Here is a 12,531-nt window from a genome sequence, read left to right on the forward strand (position 1 = left end):
AAAAAGCTGGCCTTTGCCTTCCTGATGACTGCGTGTATTGGTTCCTGACTTCCCTGAACAGTTGCATATCGCGGGGGCTCTTCGATGCTATTGCAGTTCGCCACAGGATGTTTTTGTGCTGGTCGAGGGCAGTCAGGTCTGGAGTGAACCAAGGGCTATATCTGTTCTTGGTTCTGCATTTTTTGAACGGAGCATTTGTCTAATATGGTGAGGAAGTTAACATTTAAAGAATGACCAGGCATCCTCAACTGACGGGATGAGGTCAATATCCTTCCAGAACATATTAAAGAACAAAATGGTTAAAGAAAGTGTGATAAATAAAAACATATACCAATTTCATTTAAGGACCAAAAAACTGACAGCTGTGCCATATAAATTGCAAAATAGTTGGGAAGATATTTTTTGATGTACCCATTCCATGGCACATGGTTTATGAATTGATACGCAAAACAACGCCGGATTCAAAACTTCAAATTTTTCATTTAAATTACTATACAAAATTCTTGCAACTAATAGAATGTTATATATATAATGGGGGATACAATCTTCCCAGCTCTGCAGATTCTGCTGTGAGGAGGCAGAGTCATTAGATCATTTATTTTGGTATTGTCCATATGTAGCTCGTTTTGGTCACAGGTCCAGGAATGGCTGAAGAATTGCAACATTTGCTTAGAACTAACGCTACAGATAGCAAACTGGGTGATTTGAAAAGCCATAGTCAATCAATCAAATATACTCAACACTAAACACAAACTAACAAAACAACAAACGACCGTGAAGCTAAATAACGTAAGTGCACATACAAGCAACAAACGTTCAACAAGACAACTACCCACAAAAGCCTACTGCCTATGGCTACCTTAAATATGGCTCCCAATCAGAGACAAATGAATGACAGCTGTCTCTGATTGAGACCCAATCTAGGCAGCCATAGACATAACTAGAAAACCTCACTCTTTTCTACCCCATACACCTACAACACCCATAGACAAAACAAAACACACACAACATACAATGCCCACCCCAACTCACGCCCTGACCAACTAAACATATAAAAATAACATAAAATAGGTCAGGAACGTGACAATGATATCATTCACTAAAATTATACCTTTTTTTTAAATTTCTTTGATAAATACATTTTTTTAATCAATTAGTATATTTGAATGTAACCACAATATTTGTTGTACTATTTGTTCTGTCCTTTCCGGTGGATTAAACTGAAATTGCAACCAACTTTCTAAGGCTTGTTTAAAAAATTATGATATTTTGGAGATTATTTCCTTTTCAAACAACCGAAAGTGAGCAGGTGTAATCTGAATAAAGGCAAAACGGCCCTTCTTGAACATAGGATGAGACATTCGTACCAATTTACTAGAGAACCAGTTTGGATTTAAGTATAACTTTTGTATGACTGATGCCTTTAGTGAGAGGTCTAATGCTTTAATATTTAATCATTTCTGCCCTACGAATTCATATTCGTTATATAAATAGGCCCTTTTAATTTTATCTGGCTTGCCGTTCCAAATAAAATGTAATATTTTTTGTTCATATAATTTAAAAAGCAGGTCACTAGGTGTAGGCAAAACCATAAGCAAATAGGTAAACTGTGATATGACTAAAGAGTTAATCAGGGTGATTTTTCCACAAATAGACAGGTATTTTCCTTTCCATGGTAGCAAGATCTTAYCTATTTTTGCTAACTTTCTATAAAAATGTATTGGAGTGAGATTTCCATTTCTTTCTTTTGGGATTTGTATACCGAGTATGTCCACATCTCCGTCAGACCATTTAATTGGTAAACTACATGGTAATGTAAAATGTGATTTTTTTTGTGATCCAATACGTAATATGGTACATTTATCATAATTTGGTTTTAATCCAGAGAGGATAGCAAAAGTATCTAGATCCTCTATGAGGCGGTAGAGAGACTCTAATTGTGGTTTTAAAAGAAAACATGAATCATCGTACAATGACACCTTAGTTTTTAAGCCACGGATTTCTAATCCCTTAATATTATTGTTTGATCTAATCTTAACAGCTAACATTTCGATGGCAATAATACATAGATATGCCGATAGTGGACAACCTTGTTTTACTCCTCTAGATAGTTCAAAACTTTCTGAGATGTAGCCATTATTTACTATTTTACACCTAGGGTTACTATACCTAACTTTAACCCATTTTATAAGAGATTCCCCAAAATTGAAATATTCTAGGCATTTATATTTAAACTCCAGTCGTACTTTATCAAAAGCCTTTTCAAAATCAGCTATGAAAACCAGGCCTGGTGTCCCCGATATTTCATAGTATTCTATTGTTTCCAGTACTTGTCTTATATTATCTCCAATGTATCGTCCATGTAAAAAACCTGTCTGATTAGGATGAATAATATCTGACAATACTTTTTTAATTCTATGCGCCAAGCATTTTTCTAGGATTTTTGCATCACAACACTGAAGTGTATGAGGTCTCCAATTTTTTTAATGGACTGGATCTTTATATATACCACTTGGTCTGAATACTTTCCGAAGGCACTGTATGTTGCACTATCCAGGTGTGGAAAGCTCTTAGAGACTTACCCAGAAAGACTGTAATTGCTGCCAAAGATGCTTCTACAAAGTATTGACTAAGGGGTGTGAATAATTATGTAAATGAGATATTTCTTTATTTCATTTTCAATATATTTGCAAACATTTCTTAAAACATGTTTTCYCTTTTTCATTATAGGGTACTGTGTGTAGATGGGTGAGAAAAAAATCTATTCAATCCATTTTGAATTCAGGCTGTAACACAAGAAAATGTGGAATAAGTCAAGGGGTATGAATACTTTCTGAAGGCACTGTATATATTGTACTCATATTAAGCCTATGATTTTGACACTCATCTCTTTTGACTAATGCACTGGTATACTTTTCTAAGTACCTGAGGACCGAGGGAGTGGTTGTGGTGAGTTTAATTTGACATGCTTAGCTGGTTCTAGAGGAATCGTTCGACAAAGAAACCAACAAGGGAACTAAGACAGCGAGAGTTTGTAGATTAAAACCTACATGCTTTAAATTATTCCTTTTAATATTTGATTTGAAGATACAGTTGAAGTTTACATACACTTAGGTTGGAGTCATGAAAACTCGTTTTTCAACCACTCCACAAATTTCTTGAGACGTGTTCTGTCTCCTAGAGATGAATGTACTTTGGTGCGAAAAGTGCAAATCAATCCCAGAACAACAGCAAATGACCTTGTGAAGATGCTGGAAGAAACAGGTACAAAAGTGTGTGTGTGTGTGTGTGTGTGTGTGTGTGTGTGCGCGTCTGCGCATCTGCCTGCTTATTATATTCAAATGCATTTGTTAATGTATTTGATTATGTCTGGAAACAACACTTTTCATTATGTTGAGGTGCCATTTGTAATTAACTGAAAACTGTAGGTCAATTCATTATGAAGTTTCACAATATGTTTCTTGGCAAGCTGTGTTATTTGTAAGAAAGACAGAAATAAAAAGCCATAGTGATAGACAGTACTGTACAACAGAGTGTGTGGTCATATACATAAAGGTCCAAAAGTATTTGGACAGTGACAATTGTTTTGTTGTTTTGGCTCTGTACCCCATCACTTTGGATATGAAATTATACAATGATTATGTAGAATAGAATATGTTTCTAAACATTTCTACATTAATGTGGATGCTACCATGATTACGGATAATCGTGAATGAATTAATGATGAGTAAGAAAGTTAGAGGCATAAATATCATACCCCCCAAAAAATTATACCCTCCCCTGTTATTGGTAATGGTGAGAGGCTAGCATGTCTTGGGAGTATGACCTTTGGTGCAGGATAGATAGCTTGCCTTTGGAACATTCTCCGCATATTAAGGAACATGACAAACCTTGGTGTTTCATTACTTTAACAGAACGTTTCCTAAAAGTTCAAACATGGTTACATTTCATTTAAATGTTTTTAATGTTCTAGGAACGTTCTCTAACTGGTTTAACATTGGGAATGTTCTCAAATAGTTCAGAGAACGTTAAGAAACAATGTTCTTCTGTGGGAATTTCAGTACTTCGGCATAACGTTTCTATTTCAAGACATGTTCTCAAATTGTTCCAAGAACGTTAACAAAACTATCCATAAAAGACTTTAGTAACGTTCAGAGAACATTCTAAGAATGTTATTTGAATACTTAAGCATTCCATTATCGCAATCAACAAAACTATCTTCTATCTAGTTGTGAGTTTAGGTGTGTTGGACACGCCCACCTGATCTTAGTGAGTGTTTGTTTCCTTTGAAATGGGGTCTGTTTGAATAGACCCTGGCTTTCCAACCCTGTTCCTGGAGCGCTACCGTTTTATAGGTTTTCGCTCCAACGCTAATCCAGCACACCTGATTCTAGTAATTAGCTGTCTGATAAGCTGAATCAGGTTAGTTACAACTGGGGTTGGAGCGAAAACCTACAGGCGGGTAGCTCTCCAGGGACAGGGAACAGTTTGCATAAAAAAACATGTCATGCTCCATTCTGGTGGCGCAGTGGAGTAATTTCATAGACAGAGAACAGAAGATCATAGGTTCATATCGCACTGATGCCATGTCACAATAAAAATACATGTGTTCGCATGATTAATGCCTATCTGGGGTTGGAGTTAAAAAAAGATAACCCAAAATAAGCTAGCAGTGTTATTAAGTCTTATTGAAACATTCAGTAAAAGTTAAGGAAGTTATAAAAATAATAACTCAAAATAACCTAACATTTCCGTTGTCAAAACGTGAATAAGATTTTCTCAGAACCCGCCTGCAACATAAAAATAAACGTTCCCAGAACAGGCAACATTTTCACTGCTGTTTTCAGAACGTTAAACAACTTTCAGATTTACGGTCAGGAAATGTATAGCTTCGTTCCAACAACTTCCAAGGAACCAAATGTGCTAGCTGGGCATGTAGAGATTCACAGCTCTAAGACATTGAAAACCTGGGCTGGGTGGGGTGTTTTAAGGAGGGAAGCAGAGGCCATGTGAGGACTCCCAGGATGCGTCCTGATTGTCCACCCTTCTCCCCAAGTCTGCACTTCCCATCATGAATAAAACAATCTTAGATTGATGTAAGTATTGGCTGGAGAGAGATTCCACCATTTTTTCAATTCTTGACTGGAAGTGTGCAAGTGCACACTTGGAGAAAAGGGCAGAGAATTGTGACTGTAGCCCCAGTCTCTAGGGGTTGTCTTCACTTGTTATTCCTCCAGAATCACACAAACTAACATACAGCTAAGTGAGGGCAAACTTGGGAGAATCTCAATTGTATATCTGTGATCGAGGGACAGAGAACACAAGGATTTAAGGAAATACAATTGAAATCCAACTTATATTATTGGATAATGCTGTTAAATCATTGGTTTGGTCTGACTTTATGGTAGATGGGACTAAGATCAAGTGTTTTGGAGGCTGTAGTGATGGTTGCACTTCCTTGCAAAATACGTAATTCATTAAATATGGGGCGGCAGGTAGCCTAGTGGTTAGTGCGTTGGGTTGCTGGATCGAATCCCCGAGCTGACAAGGTAAAAATCTGTCGTTCTGCCCCTGAACAAGGCAGTTAACCCACTGTTCCCCAGTAGGCCGTCATTGTAAATAAGAATTTGTTCTTTATTTAATTAAATGACTTGCGTAGTTAAATAAAGGTTAAATAAAAATGTATTCTATTAGCAATGGTGTAAAGTACTGAAGTAAAAATACTTTAAAGTACTACTTAAGTAATTTTTTTATGTATCTGTACTCTAATTTACAATTTATATTTTTGGCAACTTTTCCTTTTACTTCACTATAGTCAAGCATCGATAAAAATGTCACCAGAATAATACTATTTATTGGAATGGAGCATCAAGATCACCTTGCACTTTCACAACCCTGTAAAGTTCATCATCACTTAATTCATCTGTAGCCTGATAAACTGCATTGGTAGGACCACACACCATGTCATCGCGTGACTCCAAGTTTACTTTATTTTGACGGTTGTTATATCAATATTTCCACCGCCATTTCTCGCATAATTAATTTTACCGACACAAAAAGATCCCACCATGTTGAACGAACAAATGTCAGCATTTATATAATTGTACCAAAACGACCTGTTTCCATCACAGCTGACGTCATTTTTTTTTATACGGTATGGCTTTAATCTAAAAAAAACTGTGGATAGAAACGTGGTTAATGATTTTTTTTGATATGCATCTCCCATTTGGCATGTCTCTTGTGATGTGGTTCACAGCAGCACTGACGGATGTGTTGACTTGACAACTGCACTGGAGTTTAGAATGACCCTTACCCCCCTTTTTGTTTCATGCTGGCTGAAGACCTAGCTAGCCAGTAACTAGCTAACACCAGACAGAGATGAAAGGCACATTTTGGCACCAGTAGAGTAGCTATCTAGCTACATAAACCACACCCCCTCAGAAACCATGCCTTCACCAATGTTGGTTACAAGGCGGTAGTTATTTAAATTAGGTGAGAGMTTATCATGTTACCATTGGTGTATTAAAATGAGAGTTAAGGTGATGTCACCTTGTCCTAGATTTCTGCCTAAATAAACATACCCAAAAGTAACTGCTATTCATGTGTAATTACATGATTCTGACATGCAAACACTTGCTACCAAACCCGGATCCGGGAGCACCCCCCACAGTAAAAAAGCTGACTAGCATAGCCTAGCATAGCGTCACAAGAAAATAGTAGCATCTAAATATCATTAAATCACAAGTCCAAGACACCAGATGAAAGATACAGATCCTGTGAATCCAGCCATCATTTCTGATTTTTAAAATGTTTTACAGGGAAGACACAATATGTAAATCTATTAGCTAACCACTGATAGCAAAAGACAAAAAAAAATTCCCACCATTTTTTCCCTGCATCAGTAGCTATCACTAATTCGACTAAATAAAGATATATATAGCCACTAACCAAGAAACAACTTCATAAGATGACAGTCTGATAACATATTTATGGTATAGGATAGTTTTTTTAGAAAATGTGCTTTTTCAGGTATAAATCACAGTTTACCATTGCAGCTGCAATCTGAAATAGGTTGGAAGCAGCCGCGATAATTACAGAGACCACGGCAATACATAATTACTCAACATAAAAACACTTCAGAAAAATACACAGCCACAGCAATCGACAAGACACAGATCTTGTGAATCCAGAGATATTTCAGATTTTCTAAGTGTTTTACAGCGAAAACACAATATAGCATTATAGAGCGTACCACAATAGCCAGAATCACACAGCATTTACACTGTAATGTTAGCGATCGTTAATACCCAACAAAAGATATATAATTTTACTAACCTTGATTACTTCATCAGATGACAGTCCTGTACATCATGTTACACAATGCATATAGCTTTTGTTCGAAAATGTGCTATTAGCAGCATAATCGTGTTATACTATGTATCACTACAACATGCATGTATTCTGGCGGCGCCATTTTGGATTAGCGCCTATTCTTATAAAAATATATTCATAAACTGACAAAAAATATAAGTTGGACAACATCGAAGATAAATTAGTCTTAATGCAATCGCTATGTTAGATTTTTAAATTAACGTTACTGACATAAGTATGGTTGCAGCCAGACCAGTGCCTGCAAAAGTGGCGAGCAAACACTATGACATTTTCCACAATAAATACGTAATAATCATAAATAAGTTCCTACTTTGACGAGCTTCCATCAGTATCTTGGGCAATGTGTCTTTTCTTCAAAAGAATAGTTGCTTGTTGTTAAAACGTCTCTTCACCTTTGGATAACTGCTACCCATTAGCTATGTCGCACACACATGTCCAAATCTCAAACTAGATACAAGGAAATCAAAAAATAGCACTATACTCGCATAAACTGATATAAATCGTTTCAATAACATCGTTATGATGTTTCTAACACCTATATTTAATTAAATACAGACGGATACATCTTCTGTCGATAACTGAGCGTCAAATTTCATCCTGATTCTTGCCAGGCGCCATTACGAACGAGGAAAGAAATGTACTCTCGTTCATCCGCTTTATAACCTCGGACAGCTACGTAGAGAGCCCATTCCACTTCTCATTGGTTACTGACATCCAGGGGAAGGCGGGTGCAGTTCATTTCCAGCCATAGGATATACACAGGCTTTAAAACTGAACCCAGATCAGAGGATAATTCTCAGACCTTCGCAAGTCATGTCAGGATTTTTGCTGTAGAGGGAGTTCTGGGTCACCCACAGACATAATTCAAAYGGTTTTAGAAACTAGACAGTGTTTTCTATCCAATAGTAGTAAGGATATGCATATTGTACGAGCAAGAATTGAGCAATAGGCAGTTTAATTTGGAGACCAATTTTCGCTAAGTCGAAACAGCACCCCCTATATTCTCAAGAGGTTAAGTAAAAAATACTTCAAAGTAGTACTTAGGTAGTTTTTGGGGTTATCTGTACTTTACTTTACTGTTTATATTTTTGACAACTTTTACTTCACTACAGTCCTAAAGAAAATGTTGTACCTTTTACTCCGTACATTTTCCCTGACACCCAACAGTACTCGTTACATCATGAATGCTTAGCAAGACAGAAAATGGTCCAATTCGCACACTTATCAAGAGATCATCCCTACTGCCTCTGATCTGGCGGACTTACTAAACACAAATGCTTTGTTTTTAAATGATTTTGGAGTGTGACCCTGTCTATCTGTAAATAAAATACAAATTGTGCCATCTGGTTTGCTTAATATAAGGACTTTTTTATTATTTGTACTTTTACTTTTGATACTTAAGTATATTTTAGCAACTACATTTACTTTTGATACTTAAGTATATTTAAAACCAAATACTTTAAAACTTTTACTCAAGTAGTATTTTACTGCGTGACTTACTTTTACCTGAGTCATTTTCTATTAAGGTATCTTTACTTCTACTCAAGTATGAGAATTGAGTACTTTTTCCACCACTGTCTATTAGTATGGATTTTAAGGATGTTTTCTTTGACCTTGATTTCAGAAAGGGGATCAATGGGAATTTATTATAATGTGGCCAGTTTGGCCTATGTGCACTTGTAAAAAAAAAAAAATCAAAAAGGGATTCTAATGATTTTCCAAAAAACCCTATGTTTTGTCTAGACGGGCCAGTCGAGGTGGTGGGAGCAGGAGATCCCCATGGAGGGAGCAATTGCCATGGGCGAGCTGATCACCCACAACCTGACGGAACTCATCAAGCCCGAGGCCTACCTGGTCCGCCTCACCCCCATCACACGCTTCGGAGAGGGAGACTCCACAGACAGAATCATCAGATACAGTGGTGAGCACAAATCATTCTGTCTAGTTGGACTGTACATACTGTCCAACTAGATTCTGTGTATGCTCACAATTTTGTATTGTAGTATACTAATGTACTTGACCCTCAGCATTGTACAGACTTCAGTAGGGACTAGCATGGCCATGTATGCGCACAATTGAGTATTGTATTATTGTATATTGTACACAATGTATGTGACCCTCAGCATTGTACTGTAAAGACAGAATGTTCTTCAGTAAGGACTAGTGCCATATGTGACATGGGCATAATGTTCTATGTAGATCAGGGGTGTCAAACATATGGCAGGCTGGTTTGAGTAAAACAAAAAAAACAAAAAAAATGGGGGGGGGGGGGGCAAACTCAATATACTTTAAAATGACCAAAACCAAGATCTGTGTCGAAATGATTAATGGACCTACATTCCTACAGTTTCTCGACTGTGTCCAGCTCGCTAATAATCAACTAAAGGAAAGATGGACACTCAGTGACTGTCAAAAATTAAATAAATAAAAAATGGATAGAGGACTATGTGTTTTGAAATTTTGATGGCGTGGAATATAAACACATTTTCAGTGCGGCCCTCCGGACCTTATTGAAGACGCATATGCGTACCCAGGAGAAAATGTACACTGCTCAAAAAAATTAAGGGAACACTTAAACAACACAATGTAACTCCATGTCAATCACATTTCTGTGAAATCAAACTGTCCACTTAGGAAGCAACACTGATTGACAATAAATTCACATGCTGTTGTACAAATGGAATAGACAACAGGTGGAAATTATAGGCAATTAGCAAGACACCCCCAATAAAGGAGTGGTTCTGCAGGTGGTGACCACAGACCACTTCTCTTCCTATGCTTCCTGGCTGAGTTTTGGTCACTTTTGAATGCTGGCGGTGCTTTCACTCTAGTGGTAGCTTGAAGACGGAGTCTACAACCCACCCACAATGGCTCAGGTAGTGCAGCTCATCCAGGATGGCACATCAATGCGAGCTGTGGCAAGAAGGTTTGCTGTGTCTGTCAGCGTAGTGTCCAGAGCATGGAGGCGCTACCAGGAGACAGGCCAGTACATCAGGAGACCGTAGGAGGGCAACAACCCAGCAGCAGGACCGCTACCTCCGCCTTTGTGCAAGGAGGAGCAGGAGGAGCACTGCCAGAGCCCTGCAAAATGACCTCCAGCAGGCCACAAATGTGCATGTGTCTGCTCAAACGGTCAGAAAACAGACTCCATGAGGGTGGTATGAGGGCCCGACGTCCACATGGGGGTTGTGCTTACAGCCCAACACCGTGCAGGACGTTTGGCATTTGCCAGAGAACACCAAGATTGGCAAATTCGCCACTGGCGCCCTGTGCTCTTCACAGATGAAAGCAGGTTCACACTGAGCACATGAGCACGTGACAGACGTGACAGAGTCTGGAGACGCCGTGGAGAACGTTCTGCTGCCTGCAACATCCTCCAGCATGAGGATGGTGGGTCAGTCATGGTGTGTGGGTGGCATTTCTTTGGGGGGCCGCACAGCCCTCCATGTGTCTCGCCAGAGGTAGCCTGACTGCCATTAGGTACCGAGATGAGATCTCCAGACCCCTTGTGAGACCATATGCTGGTGTGGTTGGCCCTGGGTTCCTCCTAATGCAAGACAATGCTAGACCTCATGTTGCTGGAGTGTGTCAGCAGTTCCTGCAAGAGGAAGGCATTGATGCTATGGACTGCCCGCCCGTTCCCCAGACCTGAATCCAATTGAGCACATCTGGGACATCATGTCTCGCTCCATCCACCAACGCCACGTTGCACCACATACTGTCCAGGAGTTGGCGATGCTTTAGTCCAGGTCTGGAGGAGATCCCTCAGGAGACCATCCGCCACCTCATCAGGAGCATGCCCAGGCGTTGTAGGGAGGTCATACAGGCACGTGAAGGCCCACACACATACTGAGCCTCATTTTTGACTTGTTTTAAGGACATTACATAAAAGTTGGATCAGCCTGTAGTGTGGTTTTCCACTTTAATTTTGAGTGTGACTCCAAATCCAGACCTCCATGGGTTGATAAATTTGATTTCCATTGATAATTTTTGTGTGATTTTATTGTCAGCACATTCAACTATGTAAAGAAAAAAGTATTTAATAAGAATATTTCATTCATTCAGTTCTAGGATGTGTTATTTTAGTGTTCCCTTTATTTTTTTGAGCAGTGTATTTTGACACTCCTGATGTAGACTATTAGCATTGATTACTAGGTCCTATCCTAGCCCTGTATGGATGTTGTCATAATTACACAGTCATGTAAACATGTCTTGAAGAAAATATCCCAGTAAGAGCCACTCAGACGCTGTCATATTTTGTGAGTATTTATATGATAATAGGGACCCCTACTGGTTAGGAAAATATAATTACATAGGTCACTGACTGAGTAAAAGTGTATTTAAAAGGAGGAAGTAAATCATTATCATCGTCGACGGGCAGACAAACTTCAAAGTATCAGGAGTCATCCATGAAGGATTTCAGCCGAGGGTACAAACTTAAAGGAATTTTGAATGAAATGCAATTGTAATGTAGTTGGGGTGCGGATTTTAATTACCTATCTGTTATTACTGTCTTTATGTAGACAACRTTCCACGTCAGAGAAGAATCATTGTCTATTTAACTGGTGTTTATCTATCTTTCACTCTCATTTACTGTTTTGTCTCAATCCATCCTCTTTTTGGTACATTCTTACAAAGGGAATGAAAAGAGTCACAGAAAATGTTGGCCCAATCCACCTCTTCAACAAATTAACTCCTTTCAAGACTGGACAACAGGCTGCGGAATTAGAATCACAGCCTGAGCATTGCTTCAATAGTTCAACACCAACACAGATGGACGCCCTTGTAGTGCAGCACTACAACACAAGAAACAATTCTGTCCAGGTTTTGAGACCTCTATCTCCCAGGCATGAATAGCCTGGGTCTATGCTAGTTCCACCCTTTGAAATCCACGCCTGGTGCAAACCTACAGCTGTCAGCCCTAGCATGTGAAGTATGCAGGCACGCAGCCAGCTAGTTCCACCCTGTAGAAACACAAAATTACAGTCTGGTGACGAGTTGCTCTGACTAGCAAGCAAACACAACAGTTCACTGACYTTCTGCACTAATTGGATGCTTCCAGCCTATTTTATCTAATTATGTGTTCTCTGCGCCCAGGTGAGGTGAGGTAATAGCAGCACTAGAGTGCATATCTCTCCA

At 38.8% G+C, this 12,531-nt stretch overlaps 1 protein-coding gene across 1 annotated transcript in view; it reads left to right on the forward strand.

Moving 5' to 3' along the window:
* Positions 1 to 12,531, forward strand: part of LOC112068302 (MAM domain-containing glycosylphosphatidylinositol anchor protein 2) — a 171,513-nt gene that overhangs the window by 140,409 nt on the left and 18,573 nt on the right. The window contains exon 8 of the mRNA XM_024135406.2: positions 9,136 to 9,313. Coding sequence (XP_023991174.2) covers positions 9,136 to 9,313 — 178 coding nt within the window. The remainder of the gene's footprint in view (positions 1 to 9,135; positions 9,314 to 12,531) is intronic.

Source organism: Salvelinus sp. IW2-2015, unplaced genomic scaffold (assembly GCF_002910315.2).
Source record: "Salvelinus sp. IW2-2015 unplaced genomic scaffold, ASM291031v2 Un_scaffold358, whole genome shotgun sequence".
Lineage (NCBI taxonomy): Eukaryota > Metazoa > Chordata > Actinopteri > Salmoniformes > Salmonidae > Salvelinus > Salvelinus sp. IW2-2015.